This window comes from Porites lutea, chromosome 4 (genome assembly GCF_958299795.1).
Source record: "Porites lutea chromosome 4, jaPorLute2.1, whole genome shotgun sequence".
Taxonomy (NCBI): Eukaryota; Metazoa; Cnidaria; class Anthozoa; order Scleractinia; family Poritidae; genus Porites; species Porites lutea.
Window position 1 is genome coordinate 12,623,673 of NC_133204.1, and position 27,626 is coordinate 12,651,298.

General features: G+C 39.8%; 2 protein-coding genes across 3 annotated transcripts in view; one reads left to right on the forward strand and one right to left on the reverse strand.

Moving 5' to 3' along the window:
• Window positions 1–25,123, forward strand: LOC140935958 (sodium- and chloride-dependent betaine transporter-like). Its single transcript, XM_073385533.1, has 15 exons — window positions 1–601; window positions 10,768–10,902; window positions 11,753–11,903; window positions 12,314–12,406; window positions 13,204–13,336; window positions 15,462–15,596; window positions 16,450–16,553; window positions 17,903–18,027; window positions 18,527–18,639; window positions 19,765–19,896; window positions 20,282–20,381; window positions 21,619–21,719; window positions 22,387–22,560; window positions 23,119–23,221; window positions 24,151–25,123. The coding sequence occupies exons 1-14, from the start codon at window positions 361–363 to the stop codon at window positions 23,209–23,211; spliced, it is 1,830 nt and encodes a 609-aa protein (XP_073241634.1). The 5' UTR covers window positions 1–360; the 3' UTR covers window positions 23,212–23,221; window positions 24,151–25,123.
• LOC140935959 (sodium- and chloride-dependent GABA transporter 1-like) overlaps window positions 24,442–27,626 on the reverse strand; it is a 20,745-nt gene continuing 17,560 nt past the window's right edge. For both annotated transcript variants that reach the window (XM_073385534.1, XM_073385535.1), the window contains exons 14-15: window positions 27,048–27,143; window positions 24,442–26,412 (exon numbers count right to left, since the gene is read on the reverse strand). In XM_073385534.1, the coding sequence (XP_073241635.1) occupies window positions 26,407–26,412; window positions 27,048–27,143 (102 nt within the window). In that variant the 3' untranslated portion in view covers window positions 24,442–26,406. The remainder of the gene's footprint in view (window positions 26,413–27,047; window positions 27,144–27,626) is intronic.

The following is a 27,626-nucleotide window of genomic DNA, read 5'->3' on the forward strand; positions in this document are numbered from 1 at the left end:
AGACTGCAGACTGACTGCGGACTGTTGTTTTTAGGGTTAGAAAACAATGGGACTATCGTTGTCACGTTTCATTTGCGTGGTAACAATAGTCTTCACTCTGAGTTGACACTGACCGGTATTTGAATTGAAACTGCCTAAAATATGCACACGGCGATTTGAGTGACGACAGTTTCGACATTTGCATGCGTTTGTAAAGTTTGTGTGACTTACATGTAATTCTAGACTCGCCTCGTGATCCGGGCTTCTGATGATAAGTGTTTGATAAAGCGGCAAGTCACGAATCTCAAGAGTGCATTTTATTGCCTTTCCTCACGCGCAACAAAGACCAACAAAGCGATCGAGCAGTGTTCAGCGTAAAACATGTCAGAGACACAAGTCAATGGCGTTGTTATCACGGACCAGAAACCTGGAAGACCAGAAGACAGCCGCGCTGCTCTTGTCGAACAAATGACCATTGAAGATGGCCCTGAAGAAGTGGAAATCGAGGACGATCGTGAGAAATGGGGAAAGAAGCTCGATTTCATGCTCTCGTGTATTGGGTATGCAGTGGGTCTTGGAAATGTTTGGAGGTTTCCATACTTGTGCTATGAGAATGGTGGAGGTACGTATCAGTTTATAAGATCAGGTTATCAATATCAGTTCTGACTGAGCAGTTTCTAAACAATGACATTCTAATGTGGAGTTACAGTGCTTTGTGCTTACAGTATATTGCGTAAGAAGCGAATCGTGTAAACATAGCTGGGCTGCAAGTCATTTCGCCCCTGTTACTTCGCCCCTATTCTAGAACGAGAAATATTATATTTGAAGCGTGCTTGTTTTGGTTTATGGCTTATAGAACGAGGAATATTACATTTGATTCGAAAATAGGGGGCTAAGCAAATGACCGGTCACCTAAAAAAGCTATCACATGAGTATATTTTGCTTTGCAAACTCTCTTGTTCTTGAATATCTAATTGAAGAGACTAACAAATCGCACTTTTCCAATCGACGCTTACTGTGGTCGGATGAAAAAGGAACGAAACGTTCTTCAAGTTGAATGTGCTAGGCCTCGTAGAGCCAGTTACCGGCAAAAACATGTAAATATGATGCGAATTTCGAGAATGATCGACCGTCGAGCTTCCACCGTCGAAAGCCTTTGCAGCAAACGGCCACACTTCATGCATTTTTATATGCAGTATTGTAACGCATAAAAACAATGCTATAATCTGCATTACATAATTACAGTTTAATGTCGCCATTTCCCATTGTGTTTATTCTACTTTCATTCTGAATATTCTGAGATTCAATTCCTCCTTGGCGCTGATTGAGGTTGAAAAATGTATATGATCTAGATGTGATCGATTGACGGGTATCTCAGCCATGTTCAGTCTGTGAGTTCCGTACTAGTCGTACTGTACGCGAAAAGCCTTCTTATCTAGCAGCTTCTAGCCTTATTTAAGACTGGTTCTCATTTTCCGACGACCTTCAATGTTCGCGTACAGGAAATTCATATACCGAGGAAAATAAGACACGAGACATCGCCTTTCTTTTATTACGTTTTTTATAATTATTGATTTGTTAAATTACCCTGCGGCATCTCTGAGGAGTTGGTTTCCATCCAGCTTAATTCTACTCTCTGCTGTTGCTTTGTAGGGTAAAAATAATAGCCAAAGCTTCTAATTTACAGAGGAAGTGCCATTGGGATTTTTTTTCTTTTTACTTGAAGGCCACCTCATTTCTGTCATTAACAAATATGCAAACTTTTCGCCTGGTGTCACTTTTTGGCAGGCTGATCTGTTTCCCGCAGGTGAACTAATTTCGAAGGCCATCGCCCCTTTTTTAACAGAGAGATTGTATAAACAGTGGGCAACTTGCCATCTTTGACATCTTTCAACAAAATATCCCACACTAAGGCCTTTCTCACCCCTTCTCACACATTATTTCCAAATGCTTGATTTCGCCTATAATATAATTGCACCTAAACAATGAAACATGATCGCAACGATTTTTAGCGGCGACTCAGCAAGCAGTTCTATGGTCAGGACATCACGCTTCGAAGTAGTAGGGAAAAGGCAAAAAACAGGGTGAAACGTCTAAAAGGAGCTATGTCTCTGGATGTAATTCTTTTTAAAGATTTTTTCAGCAGTCTGGAATGATATAAAAAAAATAAAATCAACGGTATCATACTAGTGAGAAACCAGCTCATAGGATGTACTTGCACCGCTTACTTAGATTAAGTTTGCTGCACAAAAAGAATTGTGGAAGGCAGACAGTTTCGATTCTTACTCTGCAACTAGCTTCAAACATCCTGGAAACTATCGGGCTGTTGAATTTAAACTTGACCTTGCACCCTCCGTAGTCTCCATACGTGACTACCTCAGCCAAATCTTGAGTGGAAAGAACACTCGAGGATTCAACGTCACTAAGTATCAAAACGTCTGTATGCAAAAGTAATAATGACCACTGACATCTAGAAAGATCAACTGTCTAGGATGGTAAAAGGTATCAATGTAAAATTTCGATAGGTAGACAACATCGGAAACGACAGAATCGCCCTGTCCCGCCCGCTATAGTACGACGCAGTGTGATCAAAGTATAGGAAGTAGGCTGCGATCCATTTATCGAGGCCACAAAATAAATATTTATATCTAGATTTCGTATGGCTGTAAAAAAAGAGAGAATACGAGTCCCCCCCCCCCCCCCCCAGAAAAAAAATCAGAAAAGAGGGGTCCTCTGACCGATTTTCTCAGTGGCAGTGATCTTCGCCTCAGCCCACTACTTCCATGCGCCTGCTACGCAGGCTACCCCAGCTCCATGGTAACCGTTTGGGGCGTTTTAAAATGACGTCAAGTCTGTTATTTTAGTGTCTCAAAACAATAAAACGGCGGCCATGTTGATGTCCCAAACCAGTCCCTTGGGAGTTGAACGTTTTTCTTGTGTAAAAACGTTCTTTTGTTCCGATAAATTTGCATAGCCGCTTGTCACGTCACAGGGTCCAGAGGAGATGTGTTTGTCGCGTGGAACATCAAAACTCGTCGAAAACCTCTGAAAAAATGGGTTATTTTGATCGCGTTACAGTTTCGTTACACATTCTATATACCGCAAACCAAGAGACTGAGGGCTCGCAAGATTGGCTTATGATTCGGTATGATTTTCAAAATGGCGAACAACAAAGATCAGACAGACAGGGTCAGGACATCAGGGTCAGACAAGAAGCGAAGAATTCGTTTACAATAGATTCATAAAGATCCCACTGGGCTAATTAATCGTGCTAAGCGACAGGTATAGACATTTTTCAAGGTGTGACTTTAAATAAGAAATTCATTTATTTACACGAAACTCTTCTGGACCCTGTGGTCATGGACGAAACTAATAAAAGAAAAATCCGCAGTATTATTACCAAAGCCATCTAAACCTTTTGTAGTACAGGGTTATGCAGATGGAAAGCCTCTCAGATGACTGACCCAGCCGATTTGATTCAAGCATAAGAACGTACTCACACTGCTAAATGCTTCCAAGACAACAACCACTTCTTCGCACAGACTGCAGCAATGACTGCCTACCGTTGTGGCATCAACCCCTCACCCTTCCCCCCTTTCCCCTCCCTTTTTCCCCCCTTCCCCTACCCCTTCCCCTCCCCGAATGAAAAATATCTCTCTTTTCTGGATTAAAAGGGAAACTCGAGAAATCAAATGTATTTGGATAAGTTCAGTGTGCTCAACTTAATTGTATTAAATTAGATCCTCTTTGGAATGCAATAGCGTGTCTTGTTTATAATTATGAATTGAATCGTTTAACTGTCAAATAAAAAAAGTGGCTATGAAAGTTTTTGGATAGAGGTCATGAATTTGCCTAATCCGATGTATGATCTACTCAATAACTTTCAGAAGGCCGAATTCTTCAAAGGGGCGCCCTTTTGCGATAAACAAGGTAGACAAGGGTTAGCCCAAAAGTAATTCCGTTATAGCAAAGCGAAAATTTTTATTGTGTCCTTGCTTATTAGTCCTATTTACATTTAACTGACATCGACATCGAAAAAGTTAAGTTACTTAAGGAATTAGGTATATTTATATTTTGTCGCAAGAGAGAATGAGCTAGCTCTTCTCTCTTGATTATCAATATTATGAATTTTGATTTCTTCAAAAAAGGAACTTTCATCTGGCAACTGTGTACAACCACCGTATTTCCTCGAATAATCGTCCCCGATTATTCGAGGGAGGCGATTATTTCCAATATTGCTCACTGGAAGTCGTGTCCTAAATATTTTGTTGTATTATCCCATTAAATCAGAAAATTTTATTGACTGAACATGGGCTTTTTAAGTGTTCCAAATTTGGTTACTTGATAAATTTTCAATGTCAATATCCTCGGTATCAGAGCTTGAATCGTCACTGGTCAGTTTTGCTGGATCGGATTCCACTCTCAACTTGACAGGGAGGGGATAAAAGAAAGAGAAGATGGCGAGAGGGGTGGGGAGGGCATTGATAAAGGGACGGCTGTTATTCCAGGAAATCTGATTGACTCAGTTGCCAAGAAATTAACGTGAAAACACAAAAGCACAAATGCGCGAATGTGGCTCTCTGAGTATGCCAAAGTCATTATCCAGCCGATATCGCCGCCGAGTGCTACGTAATTTCTTTTAACTACTAAGTTGTTATTTGTTATTTTTAATCATTATTTTTGGTGGGGGATACTGTTTTTGATCGTCATGTTTCTCGCATCTCCGTTTCGAACACTTTTAATATTCTATGGATCACTGTACTTGTACACGTGTCAGTCAGTAAGGGAGAGAGAGAGCTGGCATGGTTCTTTTGAGCGACGCGTTGAACGGGTTGAAGTTGAACGGGTCTCAATCACAGGATGCAGATCTTGGCAAACAAATAGGCCAGTTCTCTACCTTTTGTATCTTTACATTGGCTGAATTATAGTCTTTTGGAAGCGACGGAGCTGACATGGTTCGTTTGAGCGACGCGTTGCGAGACTTGTTAAAGGTTTGATTGAAGCTAAACAGGACTAAATCACAGGACGCAGATCTTGCTAAACGAACAGGGTTTTCTTCTTTTTTCTGTAAACTTACGTTCCCTGGATCAAGTGAATTTTTTCGTTTGACGAATTTCACCGCCTCTGTTGCACTGACAGTTGTTGGTGTTCTTATCCGTAGCATCTCGAGCACAGCGTTCCTAAAACGGCGGTCTCTGTAGCAGTAACTTAAAGGATTAACTAAAGAATTTAAAAATTTTGAGAAGTGAATCCGATAACTTCCAGGCAAAGCGTGTATGAAGGGCTGGATAAAATTCTTCCAATATGATGACAATCACACCCGGGAAGAAAGAAAGAATCAGGGCTATGGTAACCACAGCAGTCGTTATTGCAACTCTGTTTTCGAGTTTTGCTTGTATCAACGCCTTGACTTGGTGAATTTGATTTAACTTGCGTTTGCGAACCCCAAGGTAGATCATAATGTAAAAAAACACAATCAGGACTAGGATACACGCTATCAAAACACCCCAACCGATGCTAAGGATGGTGTTGGCTAAAGCCAGAGTCGTTGTATCCTCTCCAACCAATGCCGTCATTATTTCCCTGATGACATATTGAAAGCATTGAGCTACTACCGCTATAACCCATGCTACTACCGCCATCTTTTTTAGGCGGCTTCTAGTCACTATAGTTTTGTAATCGGCCCATCTTCGTATAGCTATGTACCGCTCCCATACAATCATTGTCAGATGGATAAGAGAGCAAAATGACGAACTGCACATCAGCATATAAGCAACCAAGTTTATCAAACAATAATGCTGGACTGTCAGTATTTGATAGGGAAGTAATAGTCCAACTAAAACAGATAACGGGACGCCTATACCACCTATGAGAAGGTCCGCAACTGCCATACTTGTTATGAGGATATTGGAAAGTCTTAGCAGTTCCCTCCTTTGCTTTACTGCTAGGATTATCATTGCGTTCAAAAGAAATGCAATGGGAGCGGTTATAGATGCAAAGGCCGCCTGAATCCAAGGAGAAGTGATGTCATATACGTCAATACCCTCAATTAGTCCGTTTGTCGAGCAAGAAGTTACTGACTTCGTGTTGTTGGAAAAGTTCGAGGCTCCTTGTTCTTCCCCGTTTCGCGCCATTATGATAACTGTTGTTCCTTGGTCGGGTTTCGATGAAAAGGCCTATTCCCAGTTCGAGCTCCCTCAAGACTTTGTATCTCAATAAGCGTTACATTCTCATAAAACCGTGATTTTACGGCTTTTGCTCAGGAAAGATGCTAAGAAATAAGCTCGTGGACTAAGTCAGGTCTTGCTGATTGATTACTCCTCTTTACTTCGAAGTAAATCATCTTCACTGGGCTGATACCTCTGGTCACTGAGTTGTTCAGTTTACACTAAAGCAACTTCTTACGCTTTTCCTCTTTCGCGATTCAGTATTTCTCCTGTATTCATGGTATTTCTGTCTCAGTGCCGAAGTTGAGACATTTGACGTTTCTGTCGCTTCTCAATTGTAAGAAAACAACTAGGTTTTAAGAGCTTAGGAAACAACAGCTGCCACGCTGCAACGGATCGATTCAAATGTTAAAATAATTTCCACACACCCAACACCTTTGCTGTTGAATGGAGGAAACGAATCACTTAAAAATTTAAACGAAAAATGACAGTAGAAAATTACATTTGAATATTCTTACTGCAGCCAAGAATTTATCTTTAACGGCATGATAAACACTGTCACCCGAAAATCGTAGCTCCAAAGAGCGTTTTTCTTATTATTATTCTTCATTATTTATTTCTAGCCGGATTTTTGAAAACGTCACCTCCAGATGGGTCTTGTCCGCCCAACGGTTTTTTTTCTTTGTACCTCAGTAAGCGTTACATTTTCAGAAAAGCGTGATTTTGTGGCTTATGTTGAGGAATTATGATTTTAAGAAATGAAGCTCGCGAACCTCAGGTCTTCAGAAGGGGGGGGGGGGGGGGGCGGTCATCTAGACTCTGAGATAATGGCGGGCCCGGTCTCCAAAAAAATTGTTTTCGCATCTTTGGGCCTCAGTTTGGTCTAAGAATTAGGACCCGGGCCCCTCCCCTGGATCCGCCACTGCAGTGCATGTGAAAAGGGCAAGAACTATCAGCTGATATTCTTTTTTTCAGTTGATCTTGTACTTATGCTTTTCCTCTTTCACGATTTAGTATTTTTCCCTTTTTATTCATTCTAAATTTATCTCAAGCCCTAGAGTGCGTCATTCCTTCTATGTTTGGCTCAGTACGTAATTTTACTGACGAAAACAACCAGATTCAAGTACCATAAGAAAGCAGAACAGCTGCTAAGCTGCAAAGGATTCGAAATAAATGGCCACATATACCTAAAGGCTTTATTTTTGAAGGGAAGGAAAAGAATAAAGAAACATTTACGAAAAAAATGCGAAATAAAACTGATCAAGGCACAATAAAAAGGCGCCAGAGAACATCACCGCCGAATTGGAACGCTCATTGCACTGATACTAGCCATCGATATATTGAAATTCATACTTGGCTCTAAGGTTTGGGGTATAAAACAAAATGTTAAATATGTTATTCATTGCTGAGCCTCAAGATGATTTCTTTTGTTTTATTTCCCCAAGCCTCGGGGCCAGGTATGAATTTTAATGTATCGAATTTGGTCTATTAAAAATCATTTCACTCATGTACAGCGTGATAAACGCATCGTGGTGAATTGCCACTGTGTAGATTACATAATTATAATTCAGCTAATTATCGTATACGGTATATTAATACGCAATAACACCGGAAAATCCTAGCTACGTTCTAAAGAGTTGTCAGTTATTATTGTTATGAAATTATTTACCATATTGCTCGTTTTTGAATTGTCAGAAATCGTCAGTGTTTTGTTAATCATTTTTCTGCAAGTAAACTAATTAAAAACTTACTAATCTTACTACGCGAAAGTACCACCAAAAGATGTCTTTGACTGCACATGAACATAGTATTTTGTCCACTTTGGACTTGGGCCGGAAAATTGCTTTATAAATGATTCGCGTATATTCATACAGATAATATAATAGCTCTAAATGAAAGTGGATTGCTTCATATTAAAACGGCTGATTCCGGATCGACAGGTTTTGGCAAACTAGCGGCTAAATCTGCAGTATAATGAATTTTTCCTCTTGTACTCTTTAAGTGGCCATGAAAACGTTGTCATATCGTCTCCCTACAAACTTTCGCCAATTTTAGTTATGGCAACAATCAGTTGATTGATAGTAAACAAGTATTTGCGTTCTTCATTATTTATTCATACTATAGATTGTTTGGGTGCATAAAAAAAGACACTGACTCAATCAAAAATATCTGTTTAAGCCCTTAAAATAAGGCCGTCCCGGAAAGTAAATTACATTAAATCACAAGCTAAATCACAGGATGCAGTTGTTGGCTAACAAATAGGCCAGTCAGTTTTTACCTTTTGTACCTTTGCATTCGCTGAACTACTATCTTTAGGAAGCGACGGCGCTGATATGGGTCTTTTTAGCGACGTGCCCAGTGACCTAAGATGAGCTCGATCTAAGCTAAATAGGGCTAAATTACAGGATTGAGACCTTGCTAAACGAACCGGATTGTCTGCTTTCTCTCTCCCCACGTACTCTGGACCAAGTAAATTGTTTTGTTTTACGAATCTCACCTCTTCTGTTGTAACAACTGTTGGTTTTCTGATCCTCAACATCTCGAGCACTGCTTTCTTAAAACGGGGATCTCTAAAGCAGTAAATTAAAGGATTAACTAAAGAATTTAAATAAAGAAACGAGTCCGATATACGCCACGCAAAACGCGTACGAAGGACTGGATAAACTCGTCCCAGTATACCGACAATCACACCAGGGACGAAAGAAAGAATCAGAGGAATCGTAACCAAAGCAGTCGTCACAGCAATTCTGTTTTCGAGTTTTGCTTGTATCAATACGTTGACTTGGAGAATCTGATTTAGCTTGCGTTTGCGAACTCCAAGGTAGATCATGATATAAAAAGCCACAATCAGAACTAGGATACCAGCTAAAACACGGGCGCTACCGGTGACAAGGATGATTACCGCTAGAGCCAGGGCCGTTTTATCCTTGCCAACAGCTATTGGCATAACGACGAATAGACAAAATTCACCTACGAGCACTATACCCCAAGCTAAAATTACCATCCTTTTCAAGCGGCTTCTAGTCACTATAGATTTGTAATCACTCCATTTTCGAATGGCTATGTACCGCTCCCACGCAATCATTGTCAGATGGATGAGCGAGCAAAACGATAAACCGAACATCAGCATTGAAGGTACCAAGTCCATCAAACAAAAACGCTGGACAGCCACTATTCGATAGGGAAGTAACAAGGCAACTACAGCAGTTAAAGGGACACCAATACCACCTATAAGAAGGTCTGCAGTTGCCATACTTGAAAGAAGGATATAGGAAAGTCTCTGCCGCAGTTCCATCGTTTGCTTTACTGCTAAGATTGTTAATGTGTTCAAGAGAAATGCGATGGGAGCGGTTATAGCTGCAAAAGCGGCAAAAATCCAAGGAGAAGTTGTGTCTTGTAGGTCGAACGCCACACCTGGTCCGTGTGTCGAGCAATAAAACACTGAGCTGGTGGTGTTGGAAAATGCTGTCGAAGCTGCTTGTTCTTCCCCGTTTCGGTCCATAGTGATATAACGCTGTTCTCAACTGTTTTCTTAGTGGCCTATTCTTAATTCGAGCTACCTTTGTATCTCAGTAAGCGTTAGATTCTCGTAAAGCGTGATTTTGTGGCTTTCGGTCAGGAATGATGTAAAATAAGCTCACGGACTTATGTCTGGCTGATAAGTGCAGTACTCCTCTTTACGTACCTCGAAGTAAGTCATCTTCAGTGGGCTGATACCTCAGTTGTTTTTCACTAAGTCAAGTTCCTACGCTTTTCACCTTCATTCGTGGTATTTTTGTCTCAATGCCGAAGTTGAGTCATTTGACGTCATTATGTCGCCTCACAATTGTAAGAAAACAACTAGATTTTAAGAGTTTGGGAAACAACAGCTGCTATATGCTGCAACAAATCGATTCAAATGTTAAATAATTTTCACACACCCAACACCTTTGCTGTTGAAAGGAGGAAAATAATCAAACAAAAATTAAAACAACCACCCAAAGCAAAAATATTTAAAGGACAGTGGGAAATACCATTTGAATAACCACGCTGCATCTATGAATTGATCGTGAGTCTTGTACGGCATAATTAAGACTCAGTCACCGGAACATCGTAGCTACAAAAGCGTTTTTCTTCTCCTACCCTTTTTGTTATTGTTTTTTATTTGCTTGTTTGTTTGTTTTTTGTGGTAAAGCTTCCAACACCAAATGTTCGATCAGATATATTTTAAATTTTGCTCCTTATAACAAAACTTTAAAATGTCCCTTTCTTCGTCGCGTTAAGCCAAAAATTTAATGTCCTTCGGTATTCCCCCTATACATTGTAAAAATTAGGAATGGTTAGAAGATAAATTAAAAGAACGGGCACTTTGTAGGTGTACTACCAATAAAATCATATTTTTACTTATTTATCTTTTCTTTTCATTTACTTCATTTTAATTATTATTTTTTCCCAGTAAGTTAACTGCACCTTGGTTGTTCCCCCTTCCCTCTACCCCCTCATGGCACTGTCCCCTACCGGTCCGGTCTCCGGTAGGGGACGTGAAAATAGTGTCTTCCATTAGTACTTCCGTACCAAATACTTTGACACGCAAATAAAGTGCATTATTTTATTTTATCTTATTTTTTTTTATTTTTGGCAGCAACCTTCCTGATTCCGTACTTCATAATGCTTGCCATCAACGGAATCCCTCTGTTTTACATGGAACTTGCTATCGGCCAGTACCTGAGTCTTGGAACAGTAGGAGCTTGGACAGCTCTCTGTCCCATTGCAAGAGGTATGATGAAAAGGGATTGAAACACAAGGAAATACGCTGATAGATGTCACGATCCACACGATCGCTGAAAGCTACAGCACAACACCACACCACTATCTGTCCGTGTGGGCGTGGTTGTTACTAAAATCTGAGCATCAATTTTTTGTACTCACTAGAAGAAGTTCAGATGAACATGACGGCGGCTACAAATTTCTCTAAAATACATATTTGAACTTCAAAGTTCATTTGAAGTTCAAGCGAAATGTTAACTTAGTCACTTACCATGTTTTTTCGCCGTCCCGAGCTGTTATTTTGCAAGATGAATATTTCACATGTCAATATATGTCACATATTCATGTCGCAAAATAGGCGACGTTTTCTTTTTACATGAAAAGATTGGCGTTTGAATTAGTGCAGTCCAACATGTCTAAATCCCCGTGCAGACGTACGCAACAGTGTTGGATGTTACATGTTGCCTCCGTTAGCACACCCCGTTGCATGTTGTTTAGCCCCGTGCAAACGGATGCAACATTATTGGATGTTACAATCTTGCGTCCTTTTGCACATCCTGATGCACGTTGTTGCGTCTTGTTGGGAGTTGTTGTGCAAAGTTTGAAACCGGTTAAACATTTGAACCTATAACTCCCAACATTTATTTTGCTCCGTTATCGCCGAAGCGTAGTGCAACGCTGTTGGATCCGTTTACACAGCTCTTCCAATATTGTTTGGGCCACGTACTTGCATTAAACGTGATCTCCAAAGTCTTATGGGTTGTTTCCAACATTGTTGGGAGTTGTTGCATCAGTTTGCACACCACTGCCAACATGGACGCAACAATTATCTCTATCCTGAGTTTACCGTTTCTCCTCAGGAATTGGATTTGCGATGATCATGGTGTCTCTACTGGTGTCTATTTACTATAATCTGATTATCGCCTGGTGTCTTCTCTATATGTTCGAGGGCTTCAGAAGCGACGTGCCATGGAAAACCTGCGGTAACAAGTGGAATACTAAACTTTGTCAGTGAGTGGTAGATTCCTACTTCCTTAACACAGTACTGTAAGTTACTGAAAAAATGCTATGTAATTAGACGAAATAGCAATGACAAAAACCATTGTTTGAAGTAAGCAAGTTTTTTATTTTCTACGATTTGAAACAGCCTGTCGTTGAAACGTTTGGTTCCTATAAGACCAATCTCTCACAGTTTTAATCCTAAAACCAGAAGTACCGAATTCATACGGTGTATTCATTCATTCATATATTCATTCATTCATCCATTCATCCATCCATCCATCCATCCATCCATCCATCCATCCATCCATCCATCCATCCATCCATCCATCCATCCATCCATCCATCCATCCATCCATCCATCCATCCATCCATCCATCCATCCATCCATTCATTCATTTATTCATTTATTCGTTTTACAGGGAAGGTTCGGTTAACGTGTCAGCCTTTAATTGCACTGCACTAGGTTATGCTGCTGGTTGCAAGAGTACTTCACCGTCCGAGGAGTTTTTCAAGTAAGTGTATACCGACATCGACATTTGCTGGTTAATGATAGATTAACTCCCAAACATCCCTAGAATGTACCAACAAGAACATAAGCTTTATTTGCATGACTATAATTATGTAGTTACAGTATTGCAAAAGCTTTAACATAAAGTTACAATTTATAACAATGATAATGCAATGCAATGATTACTACAGTCAATCAAGTGTTGTTAGCATGATTTGATAACAAATTAGTACGTAAATCATTACATAATGAGATAAATTTCAACAAATGTGAATTTACGGAAAAATTCTGTGAATTCATCAATTTAATTATTAATTCTGTGTAAGATACCTGATCAAAGTCGACAAAATTTTGTTGGATTTCCGTTTTGTGCAGACTGTGTCTCCATTCATTTCAACCCCTGAGAGGCACCAAAAATCAGTTGAGAAGCAAAAACCTCACGCCATTTTTCGGCGTCGAAAAGGTTCCGCGACAAAACAACAAGGGTGCCAATCCACAAATTTTACTCCCTAAAAGGCACGACCAACCTCCCCTTCATTTTGATATGAGAGTATACCCCCCTTCACCCACCCACCCCGAATAAGCCCTGGTCAGATTTGCAAAACGTCAAGAGATCCACTCACTCCTTTTCCTCATATTACTACCAACACTCGAAGACACTTTCATCAGTTCTTGTGCTCAAGCATAGTAACCTTTCCAAGACCTCAACCGGTGCGATAACTTCTATTGAAATATTTTAAGGTAGTGAGGTGAGGTTATCCCTCTAATGCCTGTTATTCTAATAAGCTCTTCTTTACTCAGCCGTCACATTCTGCAAATATCCGATAGTATCTCTGACATGGGTAGCGTTAGCTGGCAAATTGTCCTGTGCTTGGTTCTTGCTTGGATTATTGTGTACTTATGTCTCTTCAAAGGAGTAGCGTCTTCTGGAAAAGTAAGTCATGATCATTTAAGTGCAATTTTCATATTCCTCTATTATAAGGGAATTCGGATTCTGGAATCCCGGAAATGGTTGCTTGTGGAATCCGGTCCCCTGCAAATTTTTGTTTTGGAATTTGCAATAAAGCTTAAGAAATCCGGTATCGCACTAACGATTGGAAACCGGAATCCAAATTCCACTGACAAAGAATCCGGAATCCACTACCTGGAATCCGGAATCCATAGCGTGGAATCCAGAATCCAAGACTGTCTTGGATTCCCTTACATGGGGTGATAAGTCGAAAAGGCAACATAACTCTGTTTTTTAACCGGTGGTTTTTTGACAAGAGGTACTAATAACCCGCTTGTGCTTATACTTGTTTCATACTTTTAAACGAGATTACAGGTTCTTTTTGTCATGATGTTCCACGTAACCTTACTCTTTATCATAAAGGCCCGGTAGCTCGAAATAGCCATCAGCCGAATAATACACCCGAGACGGGCGATGCGCTCATTTTACCCCCTCCCTCCACCAGCGCTTCGTTAACAGGTTTTAAAAGGAAAGAGTCTCGGAAAGGCAAGAAGCCGAAACTAGGATTGAGGTCACACCTAAGAATCCACGCACTCGGAACCTAACGGTGCACAGAAGTATAGTAACCAGCTGTGCCAATTCTTGCTCATTTGATCAGTCACCAAATATGGAAATGTACCATAATCTCGTACCCAGAACTCTTGTCGACGAAGAGACGAAGAGATCTGGGTACGAAATTAAATGTGCCAGTTCCACAGCGCATTTTAAGGTGTTTCGATACAGTTTTCAAAGGCCATACCGATATTTTTCAATCGCCTTAAAACTGGTTTTTCCTTGTCCGATCGCTATAAAATTTTCACCGGTAAGAGAACGAAAATACACCAAAATTTCCTAGCGTCGAAATATGATATTACGCAGCATTCTGACACCACTTAATAATTTAAGAATAATTTGAGTCATTTATAACGTTTTTATTAACTAATCTATCACGGCTATTGAAAGTTTAAGGTTTGAAGTATATTTTCGTATTAGTCGAATTCAAACATACTGACGTTTTTACTTCTTTGGGAGGTTATTTGCCACACACCAAACTTTAAGTTCCTAGTGTTGGATTTTCAGTAGCTGGTCTAGATCGCGCAAAATTAGACGTCTATCAATTTCAAAGGTTTTTGTTTATTGTTGTCATGGTAATATCAATTTTACTAAAACCTACATTTTGACAAATTTCAATCTATAGTCAATCATTGGTGAAAATTTTATAACGATTAGACAAGGATAAAATCACTTTTAAAGGGATTGAAAAATATCGGTATGGCCTCTGAAAAACTATCGAAACACCTTAACTCTCTAACGTCCTTTGCACTTGTTCCAAAAGTGCTGAGCTGCGTTGTTCTTTTTTCATGATTATGATAATGATTACGATTATGATTATAATTATTATTATGATGATGATGATGATGATGATGATGATGATTATTATTTTTATTCAAGCCAGTTTAAAACTTTAACTTAAAATACAAAATCATCTTCCTCATGTTTTCCCAAGGCTTAAAATGTCACCACACATTTAAATATGTACCCATTGACATTCCAGTCCTAGTAATATACAGAATGTCTGTCACATGAACCTAATTATGGTAGCCTTAGCTCTCAAGAGTCTCCTGTAGCTTAGTGGTAGAGCAACAGGACGGGTAACCAGAGGGACATAGGTTCGACTCATCGTGGGAGTCGCTTTAAGTTTGTCATTGACTGGAAAAGAAACGCCATTTTCAAACTCAGCGGGCTTTTTCATAGGGTCTTCGATGAGCTATGCAACTATTAAGCGAATAAGGTTTGAAATGGTTATCGTTTAATCATTTTCAATGAAATACCTTCAGTTTGAAACTTATGTAGAATGCATACATGTAGAAGCTCATATTCTTATTTCGTTACTCATTATCAGCAAGCGTGAGCTAAGAGGTAATCTTAGTTCAGTAGTTAAACTGGCCCCTTGCTTCTTGTTTGTAAACAGATTATTGTAAGTAAGTGTTGTTGACGTTGCAGAATTCCTCTTCAGTTATAGAGTTTCCGTTTCTGTTGAGTGATGTACAATACTGTCACTTTATTTCAGGTCGTCTACTTTACTGCCACCTTTCCATACATCGTTCTTTTTATTCTTATGATTCGTGGAGCTACACTCGAAGGATCATTAGACGGAGTGCTCTTTTACCTCAAGCCAGACATCGCTAAGCTTAAGGACCCGAGGGTATGAACAATTTTTTGTTAATCTTCCCTGAGTGTACAGCTGGTGTACTTTGTTAAAAACAAAGACATCAAAGTGTTTAAGCTTCTTCGCTACTGAATTCCGTAATGATTTTGTTTATTGAAAGGACAAATTCCTTTGCAGTAGTTAATCACGTGCCGCTAGATAATAAGCTATACGTGCAGTAGTCACTTTATTCCTTCCTTTCTCTAAACAAAAATTTTCATTATGGGCTGATTATAAATTATAGCGAAACGGTTGTACATGGATGAGTGTCACCCAGACTCCCCGTACAATATTGCGGGTAATATTATGCAAAATTGCATCGTCTGCCCCCCCTCCTCCCCCCTTAAATGTTTGCATTATTTTTCTGGCACAATACTGTGCTGTAAAATCTCCTTCTACAACATAGCCTGCGAAAACAGCCACCTCTCCTTGCTCCTCGCCGCTAGCGTAACGCCCTGCTGTTTTCACAGGCTATCTACAACACTGAAAGCCCTCAAAAAATTTAATCGTCTGCACGCCATCTGCAACACATGTCTTCGAATTTAACCACCCACCCAAAAAGGCAGCGTAAAGGCCCAAGAAATGTTTCAGCGGGTAGCCACATCGATTGATACGTGTTGATGGAGGTATTGCAATTCTAGATATGTATAAGAAGGGGGAACAACAAAAATTCAGGTAGCAGCAAAAGAGCCGCGCACTCGAGAAAATAGACTTCAGGTGAACCTCTATGTGCGACCAACTCTTCTATCGTAAGCGACCACACCCAATCGAGCCATTGAGGCGGGAAGGGAGGAGTCGCTTACGGTAAGTGTGGCTACTGTATCACATTATTGTCTTAATTAATCTCTAGGTCTGGGTTCGAGCAGCATCTCAGATCTTCTATTCTTTGGGAGTCGGGTTTGGATCTCTAATTACCTTTGGAAGCTACAACAAATTCAATAATAATTGTCAAAGGTAAGAAACACTTCAGCTTGGTTTTCCTTGATGATCGCTACGCGCGCTACGATCACTAGATTCGGTCAAGAGATGATAATGGGTCCTATTAAGATCTTTTGAATCGGTGTGATGCTAGCAGTAACAAAACAAGTTGCCCTGGGGGGGGGGGGGGGGGGGGTACTCCCTAATATAAACCGTATAGGTGTGTGCTGCCCCAACCGGTTGTTGTTTTTTTTTCAGCCTTTTTGGTCTGAAAACGGGTACGGTTTTCGAGGGAACTACGGGAGCGCATGAACGTAGTTATCGTTTCAGTTCCAAATTAATAGGAACGAAATAGAAATATGCGAATTCGAATTCGATTCGCATTTGAAGAATTTTTTTGTTTGTGCTCTAATATATGTAATGATGACATAATTTCTGCCTAAAGGCGGGGTCTGAAAACGCGCATAAAAATTGGAGGTCTGAAATAGGTTCAGGATTTGGAGAAGCGGGCGGCACACCCCCACCAAGAATTCCCCGGGACAAATTGTTCTTCCAATGGATGTAGCTAGCAATGGCAGCGACCTTTGTGAGAAGGGTCTTCGAAATATCCTTTAAAGAGGCTGTGACATGGCTGGCTGCCTGATTTTTTTTATAAAGCCAATTACGGGTCCTTATTTGCTATAGAACTTGAAATTACTTGTGAATGACAACATCACAACTTCGTGTCAAGCAATGTTTATAATATACCTTCTTCTAACGTTTTGAGCAGTTATTTTCATGCTTCACCCATCTTGTTGGCGGTAGTACTCACTGTTTGAATTTTGATAAATTTCGTGACACATCTCCTTTAAGCCCGGATTTCATAAAATTACTCCCATAGTTCTGAACACTGGACTTTTTCCGAGATCGTGGTAATCGTAGCGATCACTAGGAAACCAAACCTCACTGTGCGTATACTTTTCAGACTCATTAATAATTTATAAACATAATACAAAGGAAATTTAGTTTTAATAAGTCTTTTGAAATCATATTGCCTTAATTTCTTCTTCTAAAGTTGTTCATCAGAACTATTCGTGCATCTTCGAATATTGTAAGGCACTGTGTGAAGATTTTCCGAAATCTCGTAACAAAAAATGGGTCATTAAATATCTATATACACTATCGATATATGAAAGGGTATACATTTTAGAAATAAATCGGCATCAATTGAAAGAATTAACTAAAGATTTTTTGGTTCGCTATAAATTGATTGTGGAACTTTCGCGTATTTTCAATTTCGCGAGCGCACTAAGCTATAATACGCGCGGATCAAGGTATAATCTTTAGAACCATACTGCGACATCACGAATGATCCATAAACACACAAATTTTTGTTTTTTCCACAGGGACGCCATCCTTGTAAGCTGCATCAATTGCGGGACAAGTTTCTTCGCAGGGTTTGTCGTGTTCAGCGTGCTGGGATTTATGGCCCACGAGCTTAAAACTAGTGTTGGGGAAGTGGTAACGTCAGGTAAGCCTGGTCTGAACTACATGAATTTAATGAACATATGGGGCTAAACAAGTCCTTAGCTGTGCTTGGAATGCGCTCAGATGCGTATATAGGATTTTTCAAAGGAAATTAGGGCACATTGTTTGACACCTAGAGAACTTATTAGGTTTGTCAAATGTCGACATACATTGTATACATTGCACAAATATAGTAACTGAAACTTTTAAATGCGAAGTTTTAAGGAGAAAGTAAACGCATCACAAAAAATGAAAAAAGTCTTTCTCTTTTTGAACTAAATTTCTGCCAATGGCAATTCATTTCCAAGATAAAATCGCTTATGTTTTACAGATTGAGCTGAAGAGTTTGGAATAGTGGCAGAACACAACGCACCTTTTGTTGTAATGTCGCGCGCGGTTGAGATTGCAAGTTGAACAGGCTCCCCAGTGTATCCTTAGCAGAAGGGGAACCTAGAAGTTTTGAACTCACTGTATTGTAATATAAATTTTTGCTCTGTTGTTAGGTCCTGGACTTGCATTTGTCGGTTACCCAGAAGCCATTGCCCAGATGCCTGTCAGTTCTATGTGGGCTTTCCTGTTCTTTTTCATGCTTCTTACTCTTGGGTTGGACAGTCAGGTAATGAACAATCGTATGCCGTTATAGATTTAAATATTAGAGAGTTTAAGATTCACGTTTACGCCAAGCGGCAAGCGTGAATTTGTACCACGTGACCAAGTTTCCCCTTAATTTCCGTTTGCTGTTTATTACTTCTACACAAAAATAAGTAGTTTCACGCCAGTTTTATCCCTAGGAATTGTTCCGGACAGGTTTTAACTGCTTATTTTCTATTCTGAGAAATTCTCAACCAGAATCTGCCGTTTGCCGTTTTCCGTTTGCCGTAAACGCGATTCTTAATCTCTCTATTGATGGTGAGAGCACGCTAATGCATCAAATTTGACGAATATATTAATTGCTGAACTCTATTAAACTACCCTATTAAGATACCGTAAAATTCCGAAAATAAGCCCCTCCATGTATAAGCCCCCAAAACTCGAAACGTAAAAAAGCCTCCGTTAAATCGCCCCTCCAAGTATAAGCCCCCCCGGGGGCTTGTACTTGGAAAATTGCCCTCAAACACAAAGTAAAACAAAGAAAAACGGTAAATTTCCTACCAAGGCTAGGCTAGCTAGGCTAGCTAGCCCCTCCGAATATAAGCCCCTCCAAAAATAAGCCCCTGAAAAAGGCCTTTGAAAAATATAAGCCCCGGGGCTGAAATTCTGTTTGAAAAAAACTTGACGATTTACAAAGAATTTATCTTTCATTAACTTTTTTGCCATCCAGCAATTTCAAAGTTTTTGAAAGCTATTATTTACTTTAAGAATTGCTTACGAAGACCTTAAAATTAACTTTTGAACTTGATTTGTATATACGGCGACGCCTTCTATGGGTTAACTCGTATGTTCTTGAGCAAAAAAAAACGTTAATTCTGTAATTCAACTAACTTATTGGTATTGCTGGTTCAAGATCCTTATTTTGGAAGCAAGTGTGGTCTCTTTGTGAGAGCACTCGCCCACTACCAATGTGGCCCGGGTTCAAATCACGGGCTCGATACCATATGTAGGCTGACTTTGTTGTTGCTTCTCTCCTTTGCTCCCAATTTTTTTCTCTTGGAATGGATGAGGAAGACCCACTATGTAGTTGTGCTACCTCTAAAACGTCATTTTGTTTGTTTATTTATTTACTTATCCTGTCTGTTTATAGTTTGCCATGGTGGAGTGCGTGGTAACAGGCCTTTCAGATGAGTACCCTAAATACCTCAGACGTTACAAGCCTGTTTTCTTGATTTCTGTCTGCGTTTTGATGTTTCTTTTAGCCATCCCCATGTGTTCTCAGGTAGGATCTTGTTAACTATTGTCTGTAATTTGGCGTGCGCGTCTCTAGGCCAACACAAAGCTAGATTTATGATCTGAGACAGAAGATCGTAATAACTTGTTATATTGACGAGCAAACCTAAGACGGTCATTTTATCCCGTAGCAATGTCATAATACCCATTAAAAGCTTTGTAAGTTATTCTTCTCGAATTAATCTGTATTGCACAGCGGTTTTCCGTGACTCACATCCGGAACTTGCATCGCATCCAGGACTTCTTAAATAGAGAGAGCGAGTGAAAAATGTCGTTACTGAGTGTAAGGGCGGCCATGATAAAAGTGTGTTAATTTTACAAGCCTCTTAATAGCGGTAAGGCTAAACTTTATTGTCTTCTTCTTTTTTTGTCAGGGGGGTATGTACGTTTTTAACCTGTTCGACATCCAGTCGGGAGGAATTTCTCTTCTTTTCATTGGATTCTGTGAAGCAGCCGTCATTGGTTGGGGAGTTGGTGAGTATATATTTTCTTTGAAACCCAGAAACAATTAAACGTGAAAACCAAATTATAAATAGTTTTTTTTGAGGTTTATTGTGTTGTAAGAAAACAGGCAATCAGATGTGGGAAAACTAAACCGCAAACAGTTACAGTAGTAGGTTTGATAAGCAGAAGATAGATGACTCAGCTTAAGAACGTGAAAGCACTTAATAAGCGACATTACCATTTCTTTATGATTGCTATTAAAAGGTCTCCAATTGATGGTGGGAAGGTCTTTCTCCCTTTCCCCCTTATCTGTACTTGACTGCTTGAAAACCGTTACTTTTACTGCCCAAAGTGAGGGTGCCACCCTCTTTCCCTCCCGCGAGGCTAGTACCGTTAGGCTATTTTCGCACTATACCAGATTCGTCATACGCCAACCCAAAAACCATGCCGGGTAGGAGGATAGGGCTTCTGTTTACATATAAGAAACGATGATTTCGGCTCAATTTCTGTAACGGAAGGACGCGGCGCCGCGCCGATCTTGAAAGTGGCTCGTCATGAACATATCGAATAGCTTTCTGCTATTCGTCGTCGCAGAGCGAACAGGTGTGAGCAGGAGCGAGGATTGGAACCCACGTCTAGTAAGCAGGAGTAAATATTCAGGAGCGAGAATTGCGATTTAGTGTACCAAGTCCTCTCGGCCAATCGCTCTGGGAGGATTCATGGTGTAAAAGGGCCTTGTTCTATTCCCGAAAAGCTATCTGGTATCGTGTAGACAATTAGCCTTAGTGGTAAACTACGAAGGATAATAGGCATTGCCCTTTTTGTGGATGCAATGTAATAGAAGACGAAGTTCACTTTCTTTTTCAATGTCCTACATACTCTATGATTAGAAATAAATTTTACTATAAAGTCGAGATTCCAAATACTACCCAGTCACCTATAAACGGCTTGATCAATGAATCGATGAACTCTTCTAATTACTTTATCAATATACAATTCACAAAATATATTTCAGCTTGTTTTGATGTTCGTGACAAATTATTATCAAAGTAACGTAATTGCCCTGTGTTGTAATTTTGATTCTTAAACATAGCATGTGTTTGTATGGTCATGCAAATAAAGCTCGTTGTTGTTGGTAAGGGGTGAAGAGTTTCGGCCGTAATATTGCAGTCTTCAAGAGAGTCAATAAAAGAAGCTTTTTACGTTACATGTGAACATCCAGCATGAACTCAACATTTAATCGCCTATTGTATTCCTAATATTTCAGGTACAGAGACACTTGCTGAAATGATCGAAAAGATGATTGGCCATCGCCCCAACATGTTTTTCCTCATTTGTTGGAAATATGTATCACCAATCGCAACTCTGGTACAGTTATTTCATTTTAAAGAAGATTATCTTCGCCTTATTTGCGACATTACGGAAGTAGCGCCGGCATGCTGTTTTAACAAACCGAATGATCAAACTTCGCCTAGGGGCGGGGGGTGGGGGAGGGGGGGCGCGGAGGGAAGGGGGAACAAAGTGAACTTGAAACGCAGTCAAAGTTATTCCCTCCACAGGATCCTACAGGAATCCACTAACAGTAACTTGTTCCCGAGCTTCTTAGATCCCTCGTCGTGTTGTGTTATTTATTTTATTTACAAAATCGCTTATTTCCCCTTTGTAAACGGACGTTGTCTTTTTTAACGGTCGGCGCGACCAGTGGTAGCCAAGCCTTTTGACGTGTATAAGATGAAGTACATGAAAAAGTTTCTAAATAGTCTTAGGTTCTGTCGAATTATAGGCTCTGGCTGATTTCACGTAAAGCGCTCTCACGGAAAAAGGCATCATTTACGAAAGATAGAAATATACTTGAAGTTTTTCGACCAGATAATTCTGACAACACAGGGTGTTGATAAATTGTAGCTTAGATCGTCCAAATAATAGGTAGCCCATAAAGGCTTTTTTTAAGCAAAAAATTTTGCTATATTTTAGCTCAATAATCGCTACATTATAACAGAAGGCAATGATCTCATTTTATGTCTTTCCTTTATAGGTCATCATCTTAGCTAGTTTGGTTCAGTGGACTGGTATATCATACGATAACAAGCCATATCCTGCATGGGCCGAGTTCTTCGGTTGGCTTCTTGCAATTGCATCTATGATAATGATTCCAACATTTGCTATTATACAGTATTTCTCTTCCAGCCAAGGAGGCTCATTTGGTTCGGTGAGTGTTTTATTTCCCTGATGGTTGAGTCTCCGTTTTACTTTAACCGGTGTGTGATCTGTTTTCAGTATTCGAACTGATATATGCATGTTTCGGTCATCAGATGGAGACGACCTTATTTGGCATGAAATAGTTAAACTACTTGTCATGCGGCGTGATAAATAATTAACTCAATTTTGGTAGTGGGCAAATACTGTGACAAGAAATGCAAGCAAGAGCAGCAAGCAAGAGTGAAGTTGGAATAAAGAGCGAGCATTTTCGCTGAACATCTGGAACAGGATATAACCTGGTGCAATGAGCAATCTAAACAAATGATTGCTGGCCGTCCTCCTCTTTCTATAATTCAATAAATAAGTCCTTTTTTCTAGGAAAACAAAGCAAATTTTGATAACACGGTATCAATACTCGGTTACCATGGTAACGTCAATGTTGACGTACTCGTCACGACGACGGTAAAATGTTTCCAGATAATTCTTTAAAAAGGCCTATCGGTCTAAGCAGGTTTAAAAATAAATACATTTCGCCAGTGCTGAGGTATAATTTTCCTTTTTTTTGCAGAGGATGAGGTCACTGCTACTTCCCGATGAACACGTGATGAATGAGGTCAATGAAAGAGAGGGAGTGAGCAGAAAGGCTTTGGACATTAAATAAAACTTGCAAGGTATGTTGAATTCCTGTTTTCTCAGACTTATCTTAAATAGCTTTTTCTTTGACAAATAAAAGATTGATCAAATTAACCCTCGAACGTACAAGGGAGGGAGGGGGGGGTTGCCACCCCTGTCTAAGGTTTTTCTGAGTTTTTTCCTAGGCGATAAAACATCACGTTTGCAGTAGCAGTTCGTTTTTCCCTCGCGCCCAATTTGAGACAAGTTTGGTGATGGACTGGTTACTATAGCTGCTAGATTTGACGTCATAAGTAGCAGCTGGTCAAGAAATAAAGTAAAGCTTGCGCATAAAATGATGCGAAGTACTTTTTTATGGGTTATTTTACATGTCAAGCACAAAAAAGTACCAATTGTAGCCGTTTTTACCTGATTTCTAATTCTTGGTGAAATCAAGGATGGCGACCATGTTTGGTGATGTCACAGGCCTCCAGCAGCGCCACCACGCATAAAATATACTTCATCTTGTTAAGACGATCAAAGGCTTTCCACTGAACGCAAATCGTTTCGAAGTACTGCAACATATCAAACACTCTAGGGAGGGGTTCCGTCAACCCCCTCTTGTACCACGGTGGGGTTATGACTGCGTCTATGTACGAGGGTTAAGTTCTTGTTAGGTTTTTCTCTAAGAGGTGCGTCCATTTTGTGTGGTAGTCTATCTTTCTTGTACACAATATGAAACCATGAGAAACCCATCCCTGGTATTCAAGCGAGTATGACAATGTATAATATTGTATTATACAATGTTATCGCCGGTTTTTATATTATCTTTTTATATAATTCTTTTTTTCGTCGTTCGATATCTTTTCTCTTTTTTTAGTAAAAAACTAGACTTATCTCAAGACCAAAATCAAACTGTCTTTTCCGTTAGTGTTTTAGGAAATCGCTATTCAATAGGCGTCCTGTTTTCCTCTTTTTCTCTTTTTAGCAACCATTATTTGACCAGTTTCCACGAAGTTTGACACTTATCCTAGAAGCCTGGTCGAGAGACACGACTGCAGTTGTATTATATGTATTAATGTGATATACAAGTATTTTGATTGAATTTATTTTGAAGGCCTGCTGGTTTATCAGGAAACATACTAATTTTGCTAACTGTTTGAGTGTGAAATAAAAATCGCTGCTTCTATTTATCATTTTTTATTCCGCTTAAAGCTGCATGTCAGTAGGGCAAAAGAAATATTGAGCTAAGAAATGCATGCTGTATTTGAACTTTAAATTTTATGGGTGTCTTTATCCCGGGTTTTGTAAGTATAATGGCAACAAACAATTGTAACCATTTTTAAGGGAAAAACCTTTATTCCTACGATGCTACAAAATACACCTTTTAGCTCACTTAACCCTTTACGCCTTACGAGTGAGCATCATCAAATTTCTCCTTGATACTTAGGGCCTGTTTACATGGAGGTGGGAGACACCAGGTAGGTGGCGTAACCCGCCTGTCACATAATCTCTCATTTTAATGTGATCACGTTTACATGATAGGTGGGGTGACCCGCCACATGTTACTTCACACACCGGGGGTCCCCCACCTCTATGTAAACAGGTCCTTAAACAAATTCTCCCCAATACTTCTACAGGAAACGTACAGGGGTGACAAATGAGGATCTGAACTTTGGGTAAACCTAACATATCAATTGCAGGTGATGCAATTTTATTAGAAACCACGCGCAACGTTTTCATAGGGGCCGTCCCTGAAATTTTTCACAAGTTCTTCAAGATTCAGTTTCAGATGGATATTTCGGACGGAATTTTTTTTTCATGGGATGTTATGATCATATTAGAGTTTTAAAGAATTGCTTACGCTATTTTGGTTAGACTAAGTAATGTGATGTAATATGATGTGTATTAAGAATATCCACGTTTACTTTTCAGTGTCAGAATAAATTTATTGTAAACTATCTCCTGGCGCTTTGTTTGTTTTCCTTCTACGCATTTTTCCCCTACAGCTGTACTTACATTTTTATGGGAAAACAAGAATATTCCGCAAAGGTTGGCGGGAGTTAAATAAATTCAGCGCAGATTAGAGGTGTACAAAGGGTTGTAAATACCTTAGAATCGCAAAGATTCGCTCCTTCCTTTCCTCTAGCTAAGCTAAAGGAAATGATTGTCTCAATTACGAGTTTCCCTATAACAGGCATCGTGACTTGATTTAAAAGTGTAGTTCTCAGTATCCTTTGTGATGATTCACGATTCTTCCCACAAGCCCCAACCCGCCACCAAACACCCACACCGCCTAACACCAACACCACCAAGACCTTCAGCAACATATTGCAGGTGGAAAAGACATAGACAAGACAATATTTATACGGTGTCGTACACCAGATGGTACATCGCCTTTTCCCAAATAATTCAAACTTATAAATTAACTAGCTTTAAATTACTTTCTATCTCGAAGCATTCAAACACAAGCCTTGCTGTTAATTTTTTTATTTCAGCCTTACCGCTGGAAGGATTTATTAGAAACGTATTCGATATTTCGTTTGGCGACATTCTGTTCACTCTCATTGAGTGGGTCATTTGTCGAGCAATCGAATAAAGCTTTTCTTTTATCCGGCCAGGCGGGACATATTCGTCCTCCTTAAAGCTATGCCAGCCGCAGGATTGAATAATTATGATTGGCGAGTTGCTCACTCCTATAATAGCTATCCTCCATTGGAGAGAGGGAAAAATAAAAGCGCACCGCAAGCTTACTATTAATATTATTTTAATTTGGAAGAAAGAGATTTTTTAACACTAGAAGGCTCAGAAAGAATTCCGAACCCGGGTGAGAATCGAAATCACGACGCCCTCCGAGTTCTAGTTCGGACGCTCCACTAACCACTGATCTACTGGAGGCTCTATGGTGAGCAGGGCTCGAAATTTAATTTACTAAAAAAAAAAAAGATTAATAATAAATAATAATAATGAACTTCATTTATAGCTCAGGCACAGTGCCTTACTAATTCATTGCTATTACTAATGATTGCTATTTTTACCCAATACAAAGCAGGCGCCTCTGCGGAGGTGACAGTTACCTAGGCCGTGTTTCGGGTGACGGGTCCCGTGCATGCTATTTTTACTACTATGCCCCTTGCTTTTTCTGAAAGTACATTCGCTTCTGATCCATTAGCTTCCTTTACCTAATCTCAAAACAACTTCTTGTAGCTTGACGTCTTGATGGCAAGCATCGGATGGTGCCTCCTCACAGCTTAAAATGAAAAAGTAAAGATTTTGATCAACTGGTTAGCTCACTTTGCCAGACAGGTAGTATCAGTGCAGACTTCAGAGCGGTAGCAGGGGGGAGAAATAAACGCCAACCGCTTTTGACACCCGTTAGACCAGAGTGGTTAGGCTGGAATGGTAGGCTGGGGTTCGATTTCTGGCCAACTAACACTGAGAGTCTAAAAACTTAAATTAACAATGGTTAAGGTACTGCCTTTGTTCTGGTATCTACAAATGGCAAAGCCTTCGTACATAAAACCCGGAGGCCCCGTATATCACAGCGTCTTTCACGGATCTCACTCTTGTCGGACGTAACCGGAGCCACTAGAGACAGAACAAAACTCTGGCAACGACCTTAAACAACCTGTCCATTGTTTGACTAAATCTGCTGTTTATTTGGACCCCCTGTTTGTTAACAAAGAGTTCATAGCTCGATATGCACAGCTGTAAATCAGTGCCATTCTTACTCCTTAAAATAACACACCTCAGTACCACAAATTGTATCCACTTTTAGCCCTAGCGTTTGTTAGCCTGAGCCTATAAATAGTTACTCGAGAAAAATATGGCATAATATCTAACCAACCTACTTAACCGGTAAGATGGACATGACAATCAACTCACCAAGATAACCTCTGCCTTTCGCTCGCGGTTGACATCATGCTCCCGTTCAATCTGGGAGAGCATCTTCTCGTCTGGCTTCAATAATGTGTAAAAACGCTTCACAGGGAGAAAAAAAAAACGTTAGGTTATAAGTTAATTGAATTTTGAAATTCCAACTGTAAAAAGATCAGAAATGAGCATGCGCGGGGTAAAGACACGGGAAAAGATGGCTTACAGAGTTGCCTTAAAGTGAAGACAAATGGGAGTTCCGTAAGGGACATGTACAATACAATGTACATTTAATTTAAAGAGGGTTAAAATTCTGTACAGGTATATAATGAAATACTGATTAACTTGTAGCCAAACAACTAAACTTATTAAAGCTTTACAACCAATTGGAAAAAAGGATGAAACCAAGTTAAAACCAGACGAGCTGAACGAACTGAGCGACCCGCAATGATGATCTCCGTGTCTTATCCGGTCTGTGTCACTCACTCAAGAAAAAATAATTAAATAAATAATAAATTTTATTTATACATATGTGCATAAGACCTAACAGGAAAATTAACATAAATAAATACTGAGCCAACTTTTCGTGTC

Bases quoted from the DNA above. Each gene is read 5' to 3' on its own strand.
- LOC140935958 (XM_073385533.1), top strand. From the start codon at position 361: ATGTCAGAGACACAAGTCAATGGCGTTGTTATCACGGACCAGAAACCT. The intron at 16,554-17,902 runs GTAAGAAACACT...TTTTTTCCACAG, and splicing joins TTCAATAATAATTGTCAAAG to GGACGCCATCCTTGTAAGCT. The intron at 20,382-21,618 runs GTGAGTATATAT...CTAATATTTCAG, and splicing joins CGTCATTGGTTGGGGAGTTG to GTACAGAGACACTTGCTGAA.